This window comes from Phaenicophaeus curvirostris, chromosome 26 (genome assembly GCF_032191515.1).
Source record: "Phaenicophaeus curvirostris isolate KB17595 chromosome 26, BPBGC_Pcur_1.0, whole genome shotgun sequence".
Taxonomy (NCBI): Eukaryota; Metazoa; Chordata; class Aves; order Cuculiformes; family Cuculidae; genus Phaenicophaeus; species Phaenicophaeus curvirostris.
The window spans coordinates 6200574-6223363 of NC_091417.1; the positions used below are offsets into that span (position 1 = coordinate 6200574).

At 48.5% G+C, this 22790-nt stretch overlaps 1 protein-coding gene across 1 annotated transcript in view; it reads left to right on the forward strand.

Annotated features, from left to right (window-relative positions):
* Window positions 1-3164: 3164 nt before the first annotated feature.
* Window positions 3165-22790, forward strand: part of MYO1D (myosin ID) — a 184163-nt gene continuing 164537 nt past the window's right edge. Inside the window, exon 1 of the mRNA XM_069877121.1 lies at window positions 3165-3324. Coding sequence (XP_069733222.1) covers window positions 3230-3324 — 95 coding nt within the window. The 5' untranslated portion in view covers window positions 3165-3229. The remainder of the gene's footprint in view (window positions 3325-22790) is intronic.

Consider the following 22790-nt stretch of genomic DNA (forward strand, 5'->3'; position numbering starts at 1 on the left):
AGGAGAGCATCCAAGCACCGAACAGCAAAGGCAATGGAAATGAGCCCCAGGTGATGAACGATGAGCTCTGACTGCTCAGGGCTCCTGTATCTGCTCCCAGCTTACCCTGGAGCGCAGCTCCACTCAGGAGAGCCTTTGCTTGAGATATCTGGAAGGACATTCGTTCAAGGACAAAGCCATTTGAGCAGGGATTTGCACAGAGATCTGAGAACTGCTGTGCCAAACGCTGACCTTAAGACAACAGCCAGCGATCTGAAAAACTGGAAATATTCAAAGGGCAGTTGAAGTGCTGCTACAGCTCCCAGCTGGTGCAGATCTTCATCCCTTCCATGAAGTCCCCAGAGGTTTGGCAGCTGAGCTGCTTTGGCATCAGGTGCATTCACACTGGGTTGCATTTGGGCTCTCCAGAGCCCAGGTGAGCTGTAGGATTTCAGGTAGGAAAAGGCAATATTGATACCATCTGCTCTCCTGACCTGCCCTGGCCAGGAGCCCCACCTTGGGGATTCCACCATCAGCTCCTACCACTGTTCTTGAGAGAGCTGGCACAGCTCTAGGTTCAGGTTTGCTTCTAGGCAGGAATGGTCATCTCCACAGTCACTGTTGTCTCCATGTGTCACCATCACACTGACCATGAGACACCAGAAGCAGATCATAAAATCACAGGATCACCAGGTTGGAAAAGACCCATCGGATCATCGAGTCCAACCATTCCCATCAATCACTAACCCATGTCCCTCAGCACCTCGTCCACCCGTCTACTTAGACACCTCCAGGGAAGGTGACTCAGCCCCCTCCCTGGGCAGCCTCTGCCAGGGACCAATGACCCTTTCTGTGAAAAAAATTTTCCTAATGTCCAGCCTGAACCTCCCCTGGCAGAGCTTGAGGCCATTCCCTCTCGTCCTGTCCCCTGTCACTTGGGAGAAGAGACCAGCTCCCTCCTCTCCACAACCTCCTTTCAGGGAGTTGGAGAGAGCAATGAGGTCACCCCTCAGCCTCCTCTTCTCCAGGCTAAACACCCCCAGCTCTCTCAGGCGCTCCTCTTGTTCTCCAGCCCCTTTCCCAGCTTTGTTGCTCTTCTCTGGACTCGCTCCAGAGCCTCAGCATCCTTCTTGTGGTGAGGGGCCCAGAACTGAACACAGGATTCGAGGAGCGGTCTCCCCAGTGCTGAGTCCAGAGGGAGAAGAACCTCCCTGGACCTGCTGGTCACACCGTTTCTGATCCAAGCCAAGATGCCATTGGCCTTCTTGGCCACCTGGGCCCCTGCTGGCTCATGGTCAGTTGCTGTCAACCAACACCCCCAGGTCCTTCTCCTCCAGGCAGCTTTCTAGCTTTTCCAGCATGGAGCTTTCCTGGGTGTGGGATGCAGCCCCTGGGACTGGGTCACCCTGTGGTGCTGGTTCACAGCACCCTGATCTCTGGGCTCCCCTGGGTGCTGGATCCCCCTCGGCACCCTCAAGCTGGGGGCATTCTCTGGGGTGCAGGGCACAGTGCTGCAGAGGATGGGGCTGAGCTCCTCCTGCAGCACCCTGATGCGGACCCCTCTCTGGGGGCAGGATGTGGAACTGTGGATCTGCTGGAGGGTCAGGAGGCTCCAAAGGGATCTGAACAGGCTGGATCCATGGGCTGAGACCAAAGGGATGAGGTTTAACAAGGCCAAATGCTGGGTCCTGCCCTTGGGGCACAACAACCCTGAGCAGCTCCAGACTAGGAGAAGTCTGGCTGGAAACTGCCTGGAGAAGGACCTGGGGGTGTTGGTTGACAGCGACTGACCATGAGCCAGCAGGGGCCCAGGTGGCCAAGAAGGCCAATGGCATCTTGGCTTGGATCAGAAACGGCGTGGCCAGAAGGTCCACAGAGGTTCTTCTCCCTCTGTGCTCGGCCCTGGTGAGACCGCTCCTCGAATCCTGGGGTCAGTTCTGGGCCCCTCACCACAAGAAGGATGTTGAGGCTCTGGAGCGAGTCCAGAGAAGAGCAACGAAGCTGGGGAAGGGGCTGGAGAACAAGAGGAGCGGCTGAGAGAGCTGGGGGGGTTTATCCTGGAGAAGAGGAGGCTGAGGGGAGACCTCATTGCTCTCTGCAACTCCCTGAAAGGAGGTTGTGGAGAGGAGGGAGCTGGGCTCTTCTCCCAAGTGACAGGGGACAGGATGAGAGGGAATGGCTTCAAGCTCCACCAGGGGAGGTTTTCATTAGGAAAAATTTTTCATGGAAAGGGTCATTGGGCAGTGTCAGAGGCTGCCCAGGGAGGGGGTTGAGTCCCCTTCCCTGGAGGGGTTTAAGGGACAGGTGGACGAGGTGCTGAGGGACATGGGTTAGTGATTGATGGGAATGGTTGGACTCGATGATCCGGTGGGTCTCTTCCAACCTGGTGATTCTGTGATTCTGTGATGTCTGGGCTCCCCTGGGTGCTGGATCCCCTCCTGGCACCCTCAGGCTGGGGGTGTCTCTGGGCACAGCGCTGCAGACGATGGGGCTGGGCTCCCCCTGCCGCGGGGCCCTCTCTCGGGTCAGGATGCGGCCCCGCAGCCGCCCGGACGGGGTCCCCCTGGGGTGTAGGATGTCCGCAGCCCCTGGTGCGTGGGCTCCCCGGGGTTCCCATCCCGCAGCTCCCTGCCATGGGGAGCGCCGGGGGGCCCCTCAGCACCCCAGGATGCCACCCGCACCCCCCGCAGATCCCGCGTCTCCCCGACAGGGGGCGCCGCTGCTCCGGCCGCGCTCGGTGGGGGCGTGGCCTGACCAAGGGGCGTGGCCTGAACGAGGGGGCGTGGCCAGCGCGGGAGAGTTACCCAGCGAGGAGGCGCGGTCAGACGCGGGGCCGCGGCCATGGGGCGTGGCTATATAGGCGGTGGGCGTGGCCAGCGTGGGACATCGACGACCCCCGAGAGGGGGCGTGGCCAGCACGGGAGCGTGGCCAGAGCCGGGCTATGGGGAACAGCCAAGGGGGGGGTGGCTAGAAGGGGGCGTGGCTAGAAGGGGGCGTGGCCGGGGAGTGTCTCAATGTGGCTTGACAGCTTCGGGGGCGTGGCCAGTGGGTGGGGGCGTGTCCATGTGACCAGCCAGCCTAGGGGGCGTGGCCATGAGGAATGGGTGGTGCTGGGGGGCGTGGTCAGTGCCTGGGGGCGTGTCCAGGGCGTGCCGCCCCCCCCGCCCCTTGGCCCCGCCCCGGCCGCAGGTGAGGCGGGGCCGCGGGTTCGAGGCGGGCGCCGCGCTCGTCCCGCTCCCCGTTGCAGCCATGGCGGAGCAGGAGAGCCTGGAGTTCGGCAAAGCCGACTTCGTGCTGATGGACGCCGTCACCATGCCCGAGTTCATGAGCAACCTCCGCCTGCGGTGAGGGAGCGGGGGGGCGGTGAGGGGTCCCGAGGGGGTTTGAGGGGGTCTTGAGGCAGTGGGACAGAGTCTTGAGGGGATCTGAGGGCACCTGAGGGGGGGGGAGGGGGAGTGAGGGGGTCTTGATGGGTTGTGAGGGGGCGGAAAGAGGTCATAGGGGGGTTGAAGGGTGAGTGAGGGGATCTGAGATGTCTTGAGGGGGTCTGAGAGGGTGAGAAGGGGTGCGGGGGTTTGCGAAGGGGTGAGAAGGGGTGCGGGGGCTTGTGAAGGGGTGAGAAGGGGTGTGGGGGTTTGTGAAGGGGTGAGAAGGGGTGTGGGGGCTTGTGAAAGGGTGAGAAGGGGTGTGGGGGTTTGTGAAGGGGTGAGAAGGGGTGTGGGGGTTTGTGAAGGGGTGAGAAGGGGTGTGGGGGCTTGTGAAAGGGTGAGAAGGGGTGTGGGGGTTTGTGAAGGGGTGAGAAGGGGTGTGGGGGCTTGTGAAAGGGTGAGAAGGGGTGTGGGGGTTTGTGAAGGGGTGAGAAGGGGTGTGGGGGCTTGTGAAAGGGTGAGAAGGGGTGCGGGGGCTTGTGAAAGGGTGAGAAGGGGTGTGGGGGCTTGTGAAAGGGTGAGAAGGGGTGTGGGAGCTTGTGAAGGGGTGAGAAGGGGTGTGGGGGCTTGTGAAAGGGTGAGAAGGGATGTGGGGGCTTGTGAAGGGGTGAGGAGGGGTGTGGGGGCTTGTGAAGGGTTCTGAGGGGTTGTGAAGGTGTCTGAGAGGGTAAGAAGGGTTCTGAAGGGGTGTGAAGTCTCGTTTTTTCACTTCTTTCTCCCCCTTTCCCTCATTTTGGGTGTGGGGAGGGGATACGCTGTGCTGGTTTGGTCACCTGTAGCAGCCCTGCGCTGAGGGAGCTGTGATCCCCTCAGCCGGGCAGTGGCTCGGACACAGCAGAACAAACCTGGTGCAAAAGACTGGAATTCCCTATAAAATTGGGATGCTTGGAAGAGAAAAGTGAGTATGATGGTGCCTGGGGTGCAGGCAGGGAGCCCCAAGCCCTGGCTTTCTGTCACCCCTTTGTCAAACCTCCTCCCAGACCTCATCTCCCTCCGCCTGTGCCCCCCTTGCTCCCCTCTAACCCGAATCTGCCCATGCTGACAGCGTGCAAAGTTGAGACGGAAAAAAACCAGCAATAAAAGTCGCCAAGTCCAAGGCTGCTCCAGCCCTGTAGAAGCGTTACAGCCGCTCACCCGTGCAGACTCGCTGTGTTAACATTTTGTGATCTTTATGGCTTTATTTCCCTCCTAGACGCGATGGGCTTTGGGAACAGCTGCATTTTCATCCCCGTTCCCCTGTGAAGCTCAACTCAATCCTGAGCGGCACTGATAGCAAGGACAGCCGGTGGGGACCTAAGTCCACGGCTGTCTTTCACTTTCCATTATAAAAGATTCATGTGAGCTTTTCCTGATAAACTCTTATGCCCCTGCTTGAGCAAGGATTTGGTGATTACCAAAGGGAAGGCTTTGGGATAAAGAGGTGACTTATTGGTTGCCTCCTTTCCCCAGTTTTGCTCAGGTTTTATTGCCGGTTCCTCTCCTGATGCTTTTGGAGAAGGTGGTGAAATCATAACTTGTTGGCCCTTAGAGTTGTAGGATGCACCCGAGAGCGGCTCTGGCGATAGCTAAAGAGGAGAGGTGGGCTAAGCTGCCTCAGCTGTCTGAAAACTACCAAGGGAGGAGAAAATTAAGCTCTTTCAGACTGTTGTGATGTCTCCCTTGGATGAAATCTGGAGGTTTTGAGGTCTGGCTGCATCACGTGCTGAGAGCTGGGGAATCCTTATGCTGCACAACTGGGTAGGGGGTGCATTCGTCTAATGTGCTGGAAGGTCAGGGCTCAGATCCCTGCAGCTGCAGGTATAACAACAACCACTGGTGTATTTAATGCTATTTCTGGTTCTATATTTTGGATTTCTGTTTGGGTGAGGAGGCATTTGTGTTTAAATACTACAGAAGACTTATGTGAACAGGTGAGCTTTGAACAGGAGGTCGTGTCAGATTTAAATGCATTTTGCGGTGCTTCTAAAAGCTTGAATTTGCATCTCATTTGTGCACACCCCAACACTCTAATTGTATTACAAAGAGCCTATGCACAAAGTTGTTGCAATTAGCAGGAAACGTGTCTAACAGTTTGTTCTTGGAGTTTTGATTCTTTGGTTAACGTGTACTAGAAATGGAAATGAAGTATTGGAAATGGATTGCTAGATAACTTAAAAATAAGTGCAGCATCTTGGTTGTATTTAGGAATGAGTGAATTTAGAGGTGCCTTGCACTTGTAGACTTTGGTTTTGTACGAAAGAGGATGAGTAGAAGTGGCTGGCAATTTTTGATCTGTACAGTTGATGTGTAGTTCTGACTTTTTCCCTGTTCCGTGCTGATTGTGCTACAGATGTTGTGTGAACATTCCTGCTGTATCCAACACACAGTCAGGTGTCCCCTTAACTCCAGCACCTTGGTCACTGGTGCTCAACACCAGGCTTTTCCCTGTGACACCAGTTCAAACTCCTTTCTCTTCTGCTCAGGAATGCGTGCGTTGCTTTGGCAGCGCTCTGCAGTTCACAGGCAGAACTCTGCCTGCCTGTCAAGGCTCTTCTGTCTGTGCTGTGAGCAGAGTCATCTTTGAGAAGAATTTCTTACCTTGGTGCCGTTGTCCCCTGACTTCAGGTTTGCCTGCACTGGAACATCGGGGAAAGCCAATCTGAATTTATCAAAAGTGAGAGCTGTGGCCCTGGCCCGCTGACCCAGCTTCACTGCTGGCCTTACTACAATGCTCAAGCAACCTTTGCTTCTCTTATATTTTATTGCTGTGGAGATGGTGATTAACACCGCTGCTGCATTTAATGTTGTCAGACCCACATCTCACCCGAGACTCTGACCTGCTCAGGGCTGATTGTGTCACGTTCTGTTGTGCAGGTTGTATAGCTGGCACGTGTCACCTTGATGCTCCTCATGTGCTGAGCAGAACGGGGAAACTTGCTTCTCCATCATTAACTTCAAGTGGCGAGTTTGTTGGGTTTACACTCCGATGGGCTCCACCCTTTTCCATAAATCCAGCTTTCTGCCAGAGCTATTTTCGTTCAGGGTCAAAGACTGACCCCAGACGGGTTGTGCTGGATTTAGTTCCCAAGTGAGCCCAGATGTGGGTGGAACTGAAACCATTCCAGCTTCAGTGCATGCAAGGATATTTCCCCAAGGATGTCTCTAGTGGGAAAAAGAGAAATGGTGAAGTTGCACTTTTCATTACTTTAATATTTTAATTTAGTGGTGTTGACAGGGACTGGATTAGTGGCTGACTTGTTTGTTGGCGTGAGTACCTGCCTGGGTTGGTGGGATGCAATGTCAATTTGCTGCCTCATTGCCCCATCTCTGCACTCCATGCCCTCTTGTTTGTAGGTGTGTGAAGTGATTCAGCGAGGTTATCATAGTGTTTTCTCATGGTGGTGTCTTATAGCTACGTAACAAACTGGCCATTTCACGTGGACACTCAAGCAATCACTGCACATTACACATTAATTGTTAATAAAAGTCATCCTGTCCTTGAATTCCTTAGTTCTGAGTGGGCTTTGTACAGAGTCTGGTTGTGGTTCTTAGTCATCAAAATAACTAAAAAAAGAAAAAGGCAGGAGTATTGGAAGAGTCAGGGTGGGCTCAGTAGCTGGCTTTGTTTCTTTACAGAAAATCTCCAGAGCTTTAACAGATAATTGTTCCTTAAGTGCCCCTAAGTACAAATTATTATATACTGCTGGTTTTGAGCAGTTTGCCAGAGTCCGGTTCCTTTAGTCAGCTCCCCGCTGACCCTTCCAGGCAGGTTGATTGTCGTAGTAGCAGCTGGCATTTCAATTCCTGTCACAGGATGTAAGAATAATTGAAAGGCTCCTTAAAAACAGGGAATCTTTTTACTGTCAGAAAGCTCTCGGGTCCTCTTGCTGGCACTCATGGGCCAGTATTTAGCTGTCCTCCAAGCATGACCTGCCTGTAGTTTAAGGGAGGACGTCCTGCTCTGTACTCCAAACCCTTTCATTTGAAATCGCAGCAGCAGGGTGGCCTTTGGGATAGTTCTGTATGAGCTGTGTGCTCGAGTCTTTCTGTTCCCACATCTGAATTGTGAGCAGGTGCCACCTGATTCATCTCCTCCCAATTTCTAGCAAGTTGCTCATTTTTCATAAGCATTGTGCAAATCCCCTCCTGGGAATGGAATAGGTCTTTGTCACAGTTATTAAAGAATTCAAGGATGCATGAAAGGAAAGTTATGGAAGCACCTGGTAAGGTGTAATGGCCATAAAATGGATTTTGGGTTGTTCTCCTCTTCTTTTAACTCATTCCTGCATGGAGCTCTAACGGAAAGCTGTGTTTGCCGCTCAGGTGGTTCTTGGTCATCCCAGCCTGCCCAAGGTGAGGTGTGAAGAACTACAGTTTTGTGGTCCTTGCAGTCGTCTCCCTGCACACACTGATTTCTGACCTCTTAAAGCAACACTTGGTGAAAACGGTTCTGCAGGGATCTGGCTCACTGGCAGCATTTGGTTCTTCATCTGTGTATCACCCTTTCTGCTCTGCATTGACTCAATCTTACTTAAAGTGTCAGAGCAAGGTGCTTCTGTCTGTGTTGCATTGATGTTTTCACACCGATTTACTTGTTCTTTGAGCGCCATCTGAAACATTCATGATTGTGGTTGTGGTGGGAGAGGTTTGGCTTCATGCTGGGTAGTAAAAGTTTCTTTAATCCTGGCCGAGGAAATGTTAGGTGAATGCTTGGTTTCATTTGTGCTTTTGGTAATGAAATATTCATGCTTAATAAACAAGCTTTCCATGCCTTTAAGCCATTTTAATTTCCTCATTTTAAATAGATATGAATATTTGAGTTGTTCATGTGGTGTTGAATTAAAAAGCTGCTGGGAAGAATCTACTTTCTTCCTGGAGCGGGCTGCCTGCTGCCACAGGACACTCCTCACCACTCCTCAGACCCAGCAGTTAAGTCTCATCAGCTGCTCTTGGCTTCGTCAGAATTGCTCAGCTTGCAGAGAGCTGTCTTGTGTCAGAATTTGGAATGAATGGAATGAAAATTCCCCTTAGTCCATCAAGATTTGACTTACGAGCTTGGCCAGGGGCCAGCTTGATCTTCGTAGATGGAAAAGGCCATCAATCTCACTTATAAAGCAGATACTAACTGCTCAAGTAGCAACAGGGGGCATCAGGGCCAGCTTTCCGATTTCTGTAGGGACTTAGCGTTCCGCTTACAGAAACCAAGAGCTGCTACAGGTGGGCTCTGCACTTCCTGACAGCGGTTGTGTGGATGGTGCATTGAAAGAGATGATGTCCCATGTGGAATTTGTTTCGCCTCTGTACGTGCTGATTTTGTATTGTTTCACTGACTCTGCTCCTGCACATCCTGACTGATGAACCCCTTGGCTTCTCAGAGTGAAATTGTAGAGTAGTCTTTTTACAGTAGTGTGGGTGAGGTACTGTTTAACAATTTTAGCACATGGGCAGTGAGTAAACTACAAGATTGGATTTATGAATGAGATCAATCTCTCGGGGTAATTTGCTGTTTTAAATGCTTATGCTGGTTATGCTTTGGCTGAGACCTGGTGGTCCCGGCTTGCCGGCTGGTGCTGAGCTGCGTTTATGGTCCTTGTCAGAGCACACAGAACGAGATTTTGCTGTAGATAGCTAGCAAGCAGCAAGCTTGGAAGGGACATCCATGTTGCATGGCGTCAGGTGTGAAGAAAAATCCCTCCAGAATCCATTTTGTAACCAGAACTATTTTGAACCGACTCAATAGGAGACATTCCTTGTTGCATCTTGTTTTAATAAATTATTTTTTCTGCTATTTACACAAAGGATATCTACAATAAGTCAGTTGTGAATTTAAGGATTCCTCAGCAGCCTTTTTGCTTTCATCCTTGACTCTTCTCTGTAAGTATTTTGTATAGAATCATAGAATCACAGTTTGAGTTGGAAGGGACTTCAAAGCCCATCCAGTTCCACCCCTGCCACGGGCAGGGACACCTCCCACTGGATCCGGTTGCTCCAAGCCCCATCCAACCTGGCCTTGAACTCCTCCAGGGACGGGGCAGCCACCACTGCTCTGGGCAACCTGGGCCAGGGTCTCCCCACCCCCACAGCAAAACGTTTCTCCCTGAGATCTCATCTCAATCTCCCCTCTTTCAGCTGAAAACTGTTCCCCTTTTCCTATCCCTGCATTCTCTTATCAAGAGCCCCACCCCAGCTCTCCTGCAGGATTTTGTAGATCCTGATGAAGGAATGCGGGTCCTGCTGATCCTCAGAGTGGGCAGTGCCTCTGCTTGCGATACTGTCAAGCAGAATCCTTTTGGTTTCGAGTGCCACGTGTTTGAGATGGCTTGTAGAACCTGCATCTTCTTAACAGGAATGATCATCACCTTTGGAATTTCACTGGCTAAAGGTTGACTTTAAGATCTGCCAAATCCTCGTAGTAAATATTAGCTAATATTTCCAATTAGTCTCATGGTCTCCTTTAGTCAAGAGTCCTTTTTATTGAGTTCTGTTCAAATATCCACCTCTTCTGATGGTTTTACTGCTCCATTGACCCCTTGCATTCCTTTCGGGCTTTTGTAGTACCGGAACGTTTCCCCTGTAGTCATACCTGCTCAAATTCCTTTGAGAGATGCAGATCTCGCTGGATCCTTGACTGTTAACATCGTCACTCTCCTGTCTCAGTCCCCGGGCTGTGATTGTATCTTTTTGTGGGATGAAGAAATCCTGATGAGGGGGTGGGGGGAGAAGGAAAACGATGTCTGTGAGTGTTCAGTAAGGGAGTGTCTTTGTAGCGAATGGTCATTTCCAGTTCTCAGAAGCAGGCATGCCATTTCTAGAGGATTTCTGTTCCTTTCAGAATCCAATAAGGTCTCGGCTCACGCTGCTGATATCGTGTACTGATGTTTGTTAGACGAGGAAGAGAAGTAAGTTTTCATTGCGGTGCTTTCAAATGCTACAAGAACAGCTTGGATATGAGGCAGTTCTGTCTCTGGGAGTGAAAAAGATAGATTTAACCTGTCAAAAAGACTTTTCCTTCAAATCTAACCCATTAAACTATTCCTCAGATAACCTTTATCGGTTGGACTCGATGATCCGGTGGGTCTTTTCCAACCTGGTGATTCTATGATTCTGTGATGTTTCTCTTGTTCCAGGGGTTTGTTTAAGCCCTAGTGGTCTTGCCTGGTCAGTGCTGCTGCAGGCGGACGTGGGGCAGCGCGCTGGTTCTGTTCGTGATTAGTGGTTTAGATCCACACAGATCGCATCATCTACTTGGGCTTGTGCAAAGCATTCAGCACTGCCCCCGTGACACCCTTGCCATTTGCCTGCTTTGCCCTGCTAACCCTGAGATATGGGAAACCTCAGTCAGTGGTTAGTGTGGGACTGCTGGGCTGCTCTGATCCAGAGCATTCCTTCTAGGAGAATGTGCCATGGGGTGAAAATATGGCATCAAACCAGCCGGTTACCTGCCAGGATGTCACTTCTCATCCTTGAATGTTTCTTGTTACACTCTAGGGTGTCAGTTGTGGGCTCTCACTGTCCCTCCCAGCAGTGTTGTCCCACTTGACCCTTCCTTTCTCCTCTTGCTGAATTTTCTCTCTCCTCTTGCCTTTAGTACCTTCTTTCTAGAGATGGACGCTTCTGTCCAAATTTCTCCCTTGCTGAAGTGTCAGTTCAAGTGCCTTTAGCTCTCCCACCGCTGGAGATGCCTTCCCCAGTGTTGGTGGGATTTTTTCAGCCTTGCTTGGTGAGTCACTTGTAGTCTTCTTGCTCTAGCAAGTGAACTTTTCTGGGCAGCAAGTAGCTTGTTCTGCCTGTGCCATCTGACTGCGCCCTTTCTCAGCCTTTGTGTTCACAGTCAAATCTTGCCATCTCCCCTATAGTTCATCAGACCTGCGTCTCAGCTGCATGCAGAACTACAGCTTGTCTAGAGTCACCTTCGCGCTGCTTGCTGTGCTCACTTCTTGCCTTACGTCTTGGCCAACCCTCCTTTCCCACATAAGCTTGTTCAAAGTGTATCTGCAGAGATTGTTTTTGCCTTCTGTTTTATCTGCTTCACCTATCTCTTTGCCTTTTTCCTGTTTGACCTCAGAAACAGCTTATCTCCTTCCAATGTTTATCTGCTTCCCCCGCAGCACTGATCTGCTAACGTGACTGCTTCAGACCTTTCTGAGCAGCGTTGTTGTACTTTTCCCTCAGCTGCTCCTTTTGGCACAGAAAAAATGCCATATAAATTTCAACAGACACTGCCACCTCCTTAAATGTCTAATTTATGAAGCCTGCACAAACTTTATCGTGGTAGAAGGTTTGGTATGCTGTCACTGCTGGTTATCGTGTTGATCTGATCAAGTAGTTTCCTGGTTCCACGTTGGATATGTACCCGCTGGAGTTCATGTTCTCTTGTGTCTGGACAGAGCCTGGCCCAACGCTGTCCAGTCTGAAGTTGTTCAGTTAGGGAATAATTCACTTATAGTATCAGAATAATTCACTTATAGTATCATCATCTGTTTCTGTTTAAGGCTGATGTAACTTAATTTGTGAAGCCTGAAGGCTCGCTGCATCTTCCTAGGAAGCAAAACTTGGAGCAGTTTTGTGGCAGATCTCTGTAATATGCAACATACAATGTGCTGCAAGAGATGGGTGTTGAGTTTAGGGTAGTGTGTCTAACTCCATCTCCAATTATAACATCTTGAGTTTGTGGTTTGGTGCTTCCCTGCACATGTGCAATCTCACATTCGTTTTTGGAGTAAGCCAGCTTACGCAGTGTTTCACTGGACCTCCTGATGGCCTTTGAATGTCTTCTTACAGGATCCTGAGGGAAAGGTTTTCAGTGTCGTTCTGATGCAGAGCAGGTGTACGTTGCTGCCCCACAAATGAATTTTCAAGTTGCACCAGGAGAGGTTTAGATCGGATATCAGGAAAAATTTCTTTACCAAAAGAGTGGTGAAACCCTGGTAGAGGCTGCCCAAGGCAGGGGGGAGTCTCCAGCCCTGCAGGGTTCATAAAAACGTGTAGGTATGGCACTTGGGTACATGGTTTAGTCAGCATGGTGGGGTTGGGCTAACCATTGGGCTCAATGAGCTGAGAGTTCTTTTCCAACCTGAATGATTGATTCTATGATTCTACGATAATTATAGATCAGGGCACGAGCCGGCACTTTCTGCAAAGGTTCTTTTGTAAGATCTGGCTCCCATTATGACCATTGGTCTGGTCAGGGCTTTCATCATGGTACTGGGTTTTATTTACATTTGCCTTGGAGAAACTAAAGGGGCTCGAGCAATTCACTACATTACTCCTCGGCTGTTTTGCTTCCTGCACAGAGCAATGAGAACCTATATGTTAACAGCTTATGGGACGGCAGCAAAGGCTGTCACACGAGGAGTGGCAAAGGAAAACAGGTTAAAACAAAAAATCCCCTTTTCCCACTGTGTGAAAAGCACGGCTTTCTCTTGGGAGAGCTCTTCAGGGGTACATTGGAGTGGTAAAATCTGACCTGTCAGCCTGCAGAAACTCTGATGGCTGTAAAAGCCTTCACATCACAGCTCTAAAAAGCACAATGAGGCTTTCATGTGGCATCTCCTAGATGTTTGCAGTGAAACTTTTGCTTTTATTCCTATTGCTGAATTTAACTAAACAGGTTATTTGGTTTACGAGAATGAATCATAAAGTAAGTTTCACCTTCAAAGGAAAAGTCTAGCTGTGGTTGTTTGGAGGCCTCTCTTCCTGTGCACTGTTTGTAAAGCAACTGGATATCAAGGTTATAAACTTCCGAGGCCAGGAATAGTGCCTTCTACTTCTTCTGAATTTGGCACTTTGTTACTTCTGGATCATGAGTGTAAAACCAGAGGAACAAATGCAAGAAAACTCCAAGAGCTGTAAGTACAACATAGGCCTCCAGAACAGTCCCAGGGAAACAAGCACTGGTTGCTGCTACAAAAAAGTGGAATATTTTTTACTTAATCTAAAGTAAAGTGTCATCTAATTAATTGTGTTCTTTGAAATTTAGACAGAATGTCCCTCTGATAGCAGGTTTTCTTTTAAAATGGTGTTTTCCCAGCCGTTGTTCATTCTTTAAAGATGATAACACCTTGTGTTCAGGATGATCTGTGCTGAACACGTCTCTCCTTCTGCAGTCCCCTCTGTTTGGAGTTTCCTATCTCAAAGGCAAGGTCAGGCAGAGCTGGAGGCAGCTCCAAATGAGCAAGAGTTTTGACTGTTGCAAAGTTTCATAATAACATTAAAATTAGACCTTGGAAAGTAATAGGAAATGCATAAGATTTCTGGGAAAAATATCCATATGCATGTAAGTGGGAAATCTATTCTGTCCCAGCTTTTGTCTTGTTGCACGTGATTGATGGAGATCACTCCCGCATGTTGCCGAGGTCTGATAAAGGCTGCTTGCTTTCTAAAACTCCAAAACGAGTCTTAGAGAGTTTTATTTACCAGCATCACCAGAATCCCTCAGCATGGGGAGCCTTGAAGTGTACTTGTGTAGAGAAACTGTGACCCATGCATGTGGCAAAGAATATTCTCTCCTTTGTTTGCTTCTCAGAATATTGGGAAGATGCCGTGCTGCTTTTCCTTCTGCTTGCAGGGATGCGAGTCTCCCAGGTTTCCTTTCAAGCTGGACGTAAACAGCTCCTTGGAACAGTAGCTATTAAACTTTGTTGAAAAGTGCTTAGCAATGACAAAAAAATGTTATTTCTGAAACGATTTCTGAAGCGCTGAGGGTTTTTTTTGCAAATGAAAGTCCAAATTTACCACAAAAATGTCCCTGTAACCTCTTATAATTCAAAACATATTACTTGCTTTTCAAAAGCACAGGCAAATTACCAGGGAGACTTTCTAAAATAAGACCCAGAGTTAGATGCATAACTTTGCAGACAATGCTTTGTGATAATAGAGTGTTTCCTTTTTACAGTTTCAGCTGTGTTGCAGGGAGAGAGTAACTTTGCTTTGTGTGGTTTATGTGCTGACCTTATTTAGGTGAACAGAACGCTAATGACGCTTGTGCATCTCTGCAGGCAGTGGTGCAAAAAAAAAGGAGTATATTCCTTTCTATGTTTCCTCTAAAACTTAGCATTTATGTTTTGAAAAAAACATAGACTCACAGAATCATAGAACAGTTTGGGTTGGAAGGGACCTTAAAAGGTCATCCAGTTCCAACCCTTGCTATGGGCAGGGACACCTCCCACTGGATCAGACTGTCCAAGGCCCATCCAACTTGACCTTAAACACCTCCAGGGCTGGGGCAGCCACAGCTTCCCTGGGCAACCTGGGCAGGGCCTCATCACTCTCACAGTGAATAAATTCCTCCTTATTTCCAGTCTAAATCTGCCCCTCTCCAGTTTACAGTCAGTGCCCCTAGTTCCTATCACTCCAATCCTTTGTAAACAGTCCCTCCCCAGCTTTCTTGTAGCCCCTTCAGGTACTGAAAGCTCTAAGGTCTCCTGGGAGCTTTCTCTTCTCCAGGCAGAAACAAACAATAGAAATCTTGTCTTTGTTTGTTCTTCACTTGTTTTTTGGGCCCAACTGCATCCTGGCGTTAAAGGATGCAGACATTCCTCAGCTCAACATCCCCGGTCTCTGGCAGGCAACTCTCTGGATCTTTATTAGTTGTTCTGAACTGAAACCCTTTGAGGCAAGGCCAAGAAAAATCAGATACGTGTAAACCTTTTTAAGCCTGGTATGAAACTACATGAGCCAGGTTCAATTGGAACCTGAAGGCAAATTGAACAATTTTGAAATAAAATTGGGAATATTTTGCTTAATTTTTCCCACCAGCTGGTAGTAAACATGTTTTCCACTAAGACCTTATATCTTTGGAGACTTAAAGCAGGGCTGTTTACTGTCAAAACGAGCCTTGTCTTTAACAAAACCTTTTGGCAGCTGTCTCTAGGTCCTGGTGCTCTGTTCCTGCAGGCAAGGAAGCGTGGTGGATCATAAGGAGGAATTTTTTCACGATGAGAGTGGGGAGGCCCTGGCCCAGGTTGCCTAGAGCAGTGATGGCTGCCCCATCTCTGGAGGTGTTCAAGGCCAGGCTGGATGGTGCTTGGAGCAACCGGATCCAGTGGGAGGTGTCCCTGTGCATCGCAGGTGGGTTGGAGCTGGATGGGCTTTACGGTCTCTTCCAACACAAACTATTCTATGATTCTATGGGGGAACACTTTAAAAAGATGCTATGTGGGTCATCTCCCATCATGTCGAAAAGGGGCAGCAATGTCGATCTCAAACATTTTCATTTACGAATGTCTGATTGGGTTTTTTTCCTGCCTTTCTGTTGGGTTTCTGGGTCTTGGATCCTCTCATTTAGGAGCCAAGGTGGCACCTGCTGCTCGACATGCAAAGGAAAAATGGAAGCAGTTGGCTGAGAGCAGATAGGTCTGTGCTGTTTCCATGACTTCTCTGTGTTGATGATGTTGTTTCAGGGCTCCAATGACACAGCAAAGGCCATGACTGACTTTAGAGACCAGTCCAGGTTTGTTGCTACTGAATTTTGGGAGAAAACTGTAGTTCATCTGTGTCCTCTGTCAGGAGGAGGACTGGTAACTGTCATTGGTTCGTAACTTGTAATTCAGCTGCTTTGTTGAGAGGCTGTTTACTCAAATTAGCGAGGAGACCCTTTACAGACAGACAGATCAGAGTAATTTCATTTGTTTTAATGTACAGACTAGTTTGGGAGCAGTAAAAATGTATTGTGTAGCAAACGTTGTAGGTGAATCGTGGAAGCTGTTGAATTGGGTCATAATCTTTTAGAATGTTAAACTCTACCTTATGAGACATTTTAGCCTTCTGCCTTTGCTGTGTCATCTTTGTATCTAGAAAAAAATAAGTTAAATACAGCAAACTGAGTGGATTTTGAAGGTGTTTTGTAGCACCTTGACTAAATTAAAGGAGAATATTGCTAAGGTTGAGTTTACTCATGTACACTATTAAAACAAATTGCAGGATGGAACAAATTAACAGGCTCTTATAGAAAGACTGGCTGGGTCAGAAGGTCTGGTTTATGTTGTACAGGGATGTGGGAAGACTAGAGAGCTCAGACACTTCAGTAGTCACGTTCAGTTTGGTGGGTTGTTTTCATCAAGGGACTTCTGCTGCGTTTTGAAGGCTCCTCCATACCTGTACTTGGGTTCCGTGTCAGATGTCTTGTGGCAGTAGCAGTTCCTACACCACTCTCGCTGCCTTTGTGCGGGGCCAAAATATTTTTCACCTCTAGTGACAGATTCTGGGCTCTTTTGGTGAGTGTGGGGAGTCCCATCACCTCTCTAGGAAAGCTTTCAGGGGCAAAGAAAAGCCAACCTCTAACCTTTCATATGTAGATGTGTTGGCTCCTCTCAGCACTAAACAGCTGAAGATAACTGAGCAGCCTTTACCATAATGAGGCGTTTGATGGAGAAGCTGGGAGCAGCAATGGCCAGATCCCAAGAAATTTGCTGTGTAACAGCCTGTAGGAAAATGACACAACTGTGCCCACCCATCTGGTCATCACTGGGTTGTGGGAGCCTTCGATACGCTCTCGTTTTGTTCTCTGAGTAACAGTGCGATAGATACGCTGCAAATGAAACATTCCTCTACTTGAAGACAGCAATGTCTTTGTAGCTCTGACCTCCATTTTGGTACTCTGTGTGCTCCAGTGCTATCGGGGCCAAAAAGGCCCCTTTTCATTAATGTGGGGAGGAAATAACGTTAAGAAACATCCTATGCTGTCTGTCCATGGGTGAGGACACTGTGTGAGTGGTGAGTGAGCAGCGCTGAGAAATTCACCATTCCCTCATTTGGGTTTCTGCTCGCTGACATCGAAGCCTTCAGGATACGCTGTGGTTGCTTCCAAACTTTTCTTTAGAGTGATGAAAGCTGAAAACTTCTCTTAATAAGGGCGAAGACGGCTGTATTCATTTAACTCTAGGAGGATTATTTTAATAACAATAGTTATCCTGAGACCCAGGGAATAAATCACAAGTCCCAGTGGTGAGGATCATTTCTCAGTCTGTAATCTTGCCCTGTGTTTGCCTCCCGTCACGGTGTGGCTGCCACGGCCACCAGCACCTCAGGTTTTCTGCTCTTAACTTACATTAATTCGTCTTGCCGTTGAGACTGTGCACCAAGGATTTTTGCCTTTGGAACTGAACCTTTCACTTAGTGTGGCAGAGTGAAGTAGTGTTTGGTCTCGCAGCAATCTTGTGCGAACACAGACAAGGTATTTGCAACAGAAGGATTTTTGTGGAGTGGGTCATGTTGGAAGCCACTTTCACAGGAACTTTAAAATGATGCAAGAACCGAGGGCTTTCACAGGGGATATCCCTGCCCTTAAGCACCTTCAGGTGATGGTGCTACTGCATGTGAACTGGTTTGGGTGGGGAAAGGATCTGTTGCTTCTCTGCTCAGAAACCCCAGGAGCCTTCCAGGGTGGGAACCGGTGGCAGAAGGTGATGCTGGGGGTCCTGGGACTCCTGCTCTCCTGGAATGACAGCCTTCAACTCTCACTGTCTGCTCACTGATCCCCTGCTCCTGCCTGTCCCATCGGGGAGCTCATAGAAGGTGTCAATGGAAACTCTCTTCTCTGAGCGTATTTGTGTTAGTATTTTCTCTCTTGCATTTATTTTCCTGGTCAGCCTTCAGGAATGTTCCTCGGGGCCTTGCTGTTTAGCCAGTACTTGACCTCTGGAAGCCACTGAATTTATTATTACTAAGTAATCGCATCTAATCACCTCATTTTGTCCTGCTTTCTTACCAAGTGTATTTTGGGATCTCACAAAAACTTATTTATTAGACTGTACTTGTGAAGACAGCACGTGAGATGTTCCTTTTCTTCCACGTAGAACCATCCTGTAATCTTCATGAGCTTTAACGTCATCCAGGGGCAACTCCCTAACAGATTTGGCCAGCACCACTGTTACCGTGAAGGTGGCTTTTTTGCCTTATGGTCTTGGTTCCTTCTTTTCTACGCACAGATATGATTGTGCCAGGAGAGCATTTTGGGATTCCCTCCAAGGATTACTCATATTTGCCAGATCCACCTATGGCAAAACCAGGCCAGGCTGTTAGAATGTGTGTCATTTGGGCTACTTAATGTTTTATCCAGTAGTTGCTGGATTTTAGCTGGTAGCCTTTATGCAGGAGCTGGCTTTTGCTTCCCCTGTTTGTCCACCTAACAACAAACAGAAACCCCAGGTGCAGTTGGAGGGTGTCTCCATTCATGGTTTTGCTGCCACCCTGTCTTTCCATCTGTCTTGGTTTTATTACTGGGAGTGGGAGGTGCCCATAGTCATCTTTCAGAAAGCAATAGCACATTATTCCTGCCACTGACTCTGCCTCCTGGCTGGTTTCTGGAGTCCTCAGGCTTGGCTTGCAGCAGCCCATGGGAGCATGGGTGGTTAATTAGTGTGAGCCGCACCACTCCCGCATTTTAATTTCCTAGATAGTCCCTGGTTAATCTCCATTTCAATTATAGTTTTGCTGTTGTAACGCTACAGCTACAGCTGGGACTTGGTTTTTTATTGGTGCATAGTTGCCTTTCTCAGGGGCTTTGGAGATCTCGGAGCTGGTGGGATGAAGCATGAGAGAACTGAGGGGAAACACTTTTAACCTGGAAACTGGGCTGGGAGGATTCCTCAGGGAGCAAGAACCGGTCTGGTCAGGTACCGCAAATAACACCCATTGTGGTCTTCGAGGGCATCACATACGGAAAGTCAGAGAGGAGGAGGAAGTTCCTCCTGCTTTACCCAAAGTAAGATCTTCCTGCTGGGAAGTTCATCATTGATAGCGATGTCTGCTGTTGGATCTGGCGTGGCAGCTCTCAAACAGTGGTGTGATGAGCTAGAACACACAGCTGGAATGGAAGTTGAAAAGAGTTGTAGCTGCAGTTTTTCGTCTGCTCAAGACACTCCTTCCAATTCTGTCCCTTTCCCCAGCATTTTGTTGCTAACATCTATGTCCTTTGTCCTGTCCTTAATGAACAGCTTGTTTGGAGCCAGGAGCAGCCCTCTCTGCTGGGTGCGTACCAGAGGTGTCTGAAGAAGAGTTGCCTTCCAGGTTAATGAGAAAGTTTAGGGGGAGGCAGTTGTCCCCACTTAGGGATTCAGTGAGTAAAGCTGAACAGGAGGGTCTAAATAAAAGCATGAGCTGTGTGTTTCCAGGTTGAAATCAGCCTTGTTAGGATCGGGGCTCCGTAATTTACCGAATTATTTCCTGATATTCACAGATATTACCTCCTAAGAGAAGATTATTATCAATGCTTTAGTGCTCCCCTGGGGCTTCAACAACAGGGTGACCTGTAGGAAACCTCAATGGGCTCATTCCTCTCTATTTAAATTCCTTTTGTCAAAACAGGAATAACTCTTTGGATAGGGAAATGGTTTTAGCAGGATCCTCTCTGCTCAGCAGTGGTCTGGCTTCGCTGGATCCAGGCTGCCTGCCCCACAGGGAGAGAAGGTGCTTTTCAGCCCTGTGAGCAGCGGATATGCTGCCCCTTGGCAGCTCCTGCTCCTCCTGCTGCCCTTCCCTTCACGGCTGGCACGGACGAGCGTGACACCAGCGCGTCGGCATGGCCTGTGGCTGCGCAGCGCACTCACCAGCTTTAGCAAAACACTCGGCTTGGACAGATGCAGCTGCGGAGCTGTGATTAATCGGGGAAAAATTTTAACAACCTTAAATGGCAGTAAATTTGTTTTGGCAGGTGAAGGCTGAGAAAGCACTGATGCCATGTAGTGGAGTGCAATCTGGAGAGTTTGAACCAGGGCTTATCTGCCGGGATGCTTTCTCGTGCTGTCTCCTGTCTCAAACTCTTGCTGGACTGGGAGCTTCAGTATGGGAATATCATTTTTACAGATCTTTCTAACCCATTTGCCATCCATTTCAGAATGGGGAATGCCATTTTTCAGATTCTTACTGAAAGTTGGAAGTACCATTGCTGCTTCTTTCAGAGAATGCAATGCACGTGCTTCTGGGTAAAGAATAAAATATGCTTTGAACTGACATGGTGACAGCTACAGCTTTATTCTGAAGTTTGTCTTTCCAATGCATAAAACCTGGCATTGCAAATAATGCTGGATATCTGCTGTGAGGCAGTGGGATGAAGTGATGCATCGGCTGCCAGACTGATTTCTTTGAATGTTTCTGTGATAAGCTTCCTGAAAGTGAAAAAGTAACTGGGTTTATCAGAGATTTTTTTATAATAGTGTTCTGGATTAAGATTTGAGCTATTTAGGTTTAGTGAGACAGTAACACATGTTTAAAAGATCCTTGAAAACTGAGGGATGGGGAGAACTGATTACCACAACAATTTGAGCAACACTGGAGATTGAAAAGCTCCAGATTATCAGCAGCTCTGCTGCTGTATTTTGCTTTGAACAGGAATTTAGTTTTGATTTCAGGAGCTGATTGCTGGCATTTCTCTTTTTGAATCTTTCCTTGTTGGCCAACAAGAGTTATTGTTGGTGCATCATGGAAGTTTGTTTATTCACAGAGGATCTGTTCAGGCAGAAGACGCTCACCTGAACCCAGGTTTTAAATACTGTGGGAAACTTTTGGTCTCTTTCTCTAATTGCTGAACTGAAAATGCCTGTTGAATGTTTATATGATACTGTTATTGCCTGGGATGCACGATGTGTGCAGCCGACAGTCGTAGTGACAGCACTGCTTGTGATTGTGGCATTGCCCCGTGTCCTTAATCCTTTCTTTAACTGCAGAAGGTGACCCCTGAGCTGTTTTCTTACCAATGCTGTGCTGAAAGTCAGTGTAGGCTACAGACACGGAGCAGCTACTGAAGACTAAGTGTTAGAGTAAGTGTTTTCCCTGTAAAAAATAATAGCGTTTATTTCCTACAGTCAATCTTTCTGCAAGCAGACAAGTTGTTAGTCTGGCAGGATGCAATTCCATTTTCCGTAGTAGTTTGGTTTCCTTTTGGCCTGAGGGCTAAAGCTTGTCAGTAGCTGTGGACTGGATCGATGTGCAGCTTGCTTTTATCTATAGTAAATGCATCAAGAGAACTTAAAGGTACTAAAAGTATAGGCCCATCTGTGCATCATTTTCAGTCACATTTTGTGGCCTCATGTGATCGCTGAAGTTCTTGGTGCAAAGAACCAGCTGGCAGGCACTTTGGGTTTTTTAACAAGGTGTGAAGACACAGCACAAATCTGAAACAGCCAAGAGATTGGTATGGCTTGAAGAATTTATTCTGTTAACTTCAAATTTCAAGGCAGCTCTAACATGAGATGTGCTGATTTCTTCAGTCAGTTTGGGTAGGGGCCACGTTGTGCGAGGTGTGGTGATTTGGCATCAGAGTAAAGTTTCTAACAAGGCAACAGCTTGGCCTGGGCTCTGTTGTGGCAGTGGCATCGGTGTCTGTGCACACAGAACGGCACAGGGGAGGGGTGTTTATAAAAGCCCCATTTCTCTATTTGCTGTTTCATGATGACCGTGTCTCGTCCTCCTCGGTTCCTTTGCTGCTGGGTGACTCTTCTGAGTGCCGGCAGCCAGGCAAATGAGAAAACAGTCAGGAAAGCCTTCTGTTTTCCTCTTCTCCAAAGTGCTTTGAGGCTGCAGCTCACAGCTCCTGTCTGTCATGTTCTGGTTGAAGAGCTCCAAGAGGTTCTACTCGGTTGGCGTGGGCTCTACTGAGCCTGAGACGAGCGTTCTGTGGCCTTTACCCACGGCAAGACAGGGTCCAGCCTGGGTGTTCAGAGGATCAAGAGGTCTCTTATTGCTGGCTCAGTAGCCACACCTGAGATGTCTTTAAATCCTTTTCCCTGGTACTGAAAAGGCTTGTTAAGAACCTCCTTAAATTCCCTTTTACTTTATTTTCCATGATTTTTTTTCTTTGCCCTAAATGGAATCAAGGCAGCCTGGAATAACGTGTGTGGAACTCACAGGCCATTTTTGTTGCACTCGGTTTTCCTTTGAGACGACCTTTAAGCCTTGTGTTGGTTGCTTTTCCATTTAGGGAATCCTTAAACTATTTGGTATTATTGGAGGGGGAGGCTTAGACAGAACCAGAATTCTGAATGTTTCTTCACTGATACTAAGTTGCCTTCTCATGTGTCTTTCAGAACCTGGCACAGGCAGTGCTATAAACTGGGCTGTTCTCGGGGAGGTGGCAGCAGAGGCTGCGGTGGGAGCTGCCCTTGATGTGAGAAGGTCTGTGGGGAGAGCACGGTGGCAGGGACTACTGAGAGTGAGTGCTCGGCTGCAGCAGGAGAGAGGAGAAAAGGTCTGGCGCTGAAAACATTGCGTGTTCCCTGAAGTACGCTGGAGATACAGGATTTCTCAAGATCCTGGATGCATTTTATGTTTTGGAGAAACTGTGCCTTAGGGCAGCACCAGGGAAGGTTCTGGAGAGCTGCTTCTCATTGGGTCATTCTTGACCCCTTCCTCACGCATTCAGATTCTAGGATGGCAAAGCCTGCTGAGAACTAGATCAGATCAGGAGC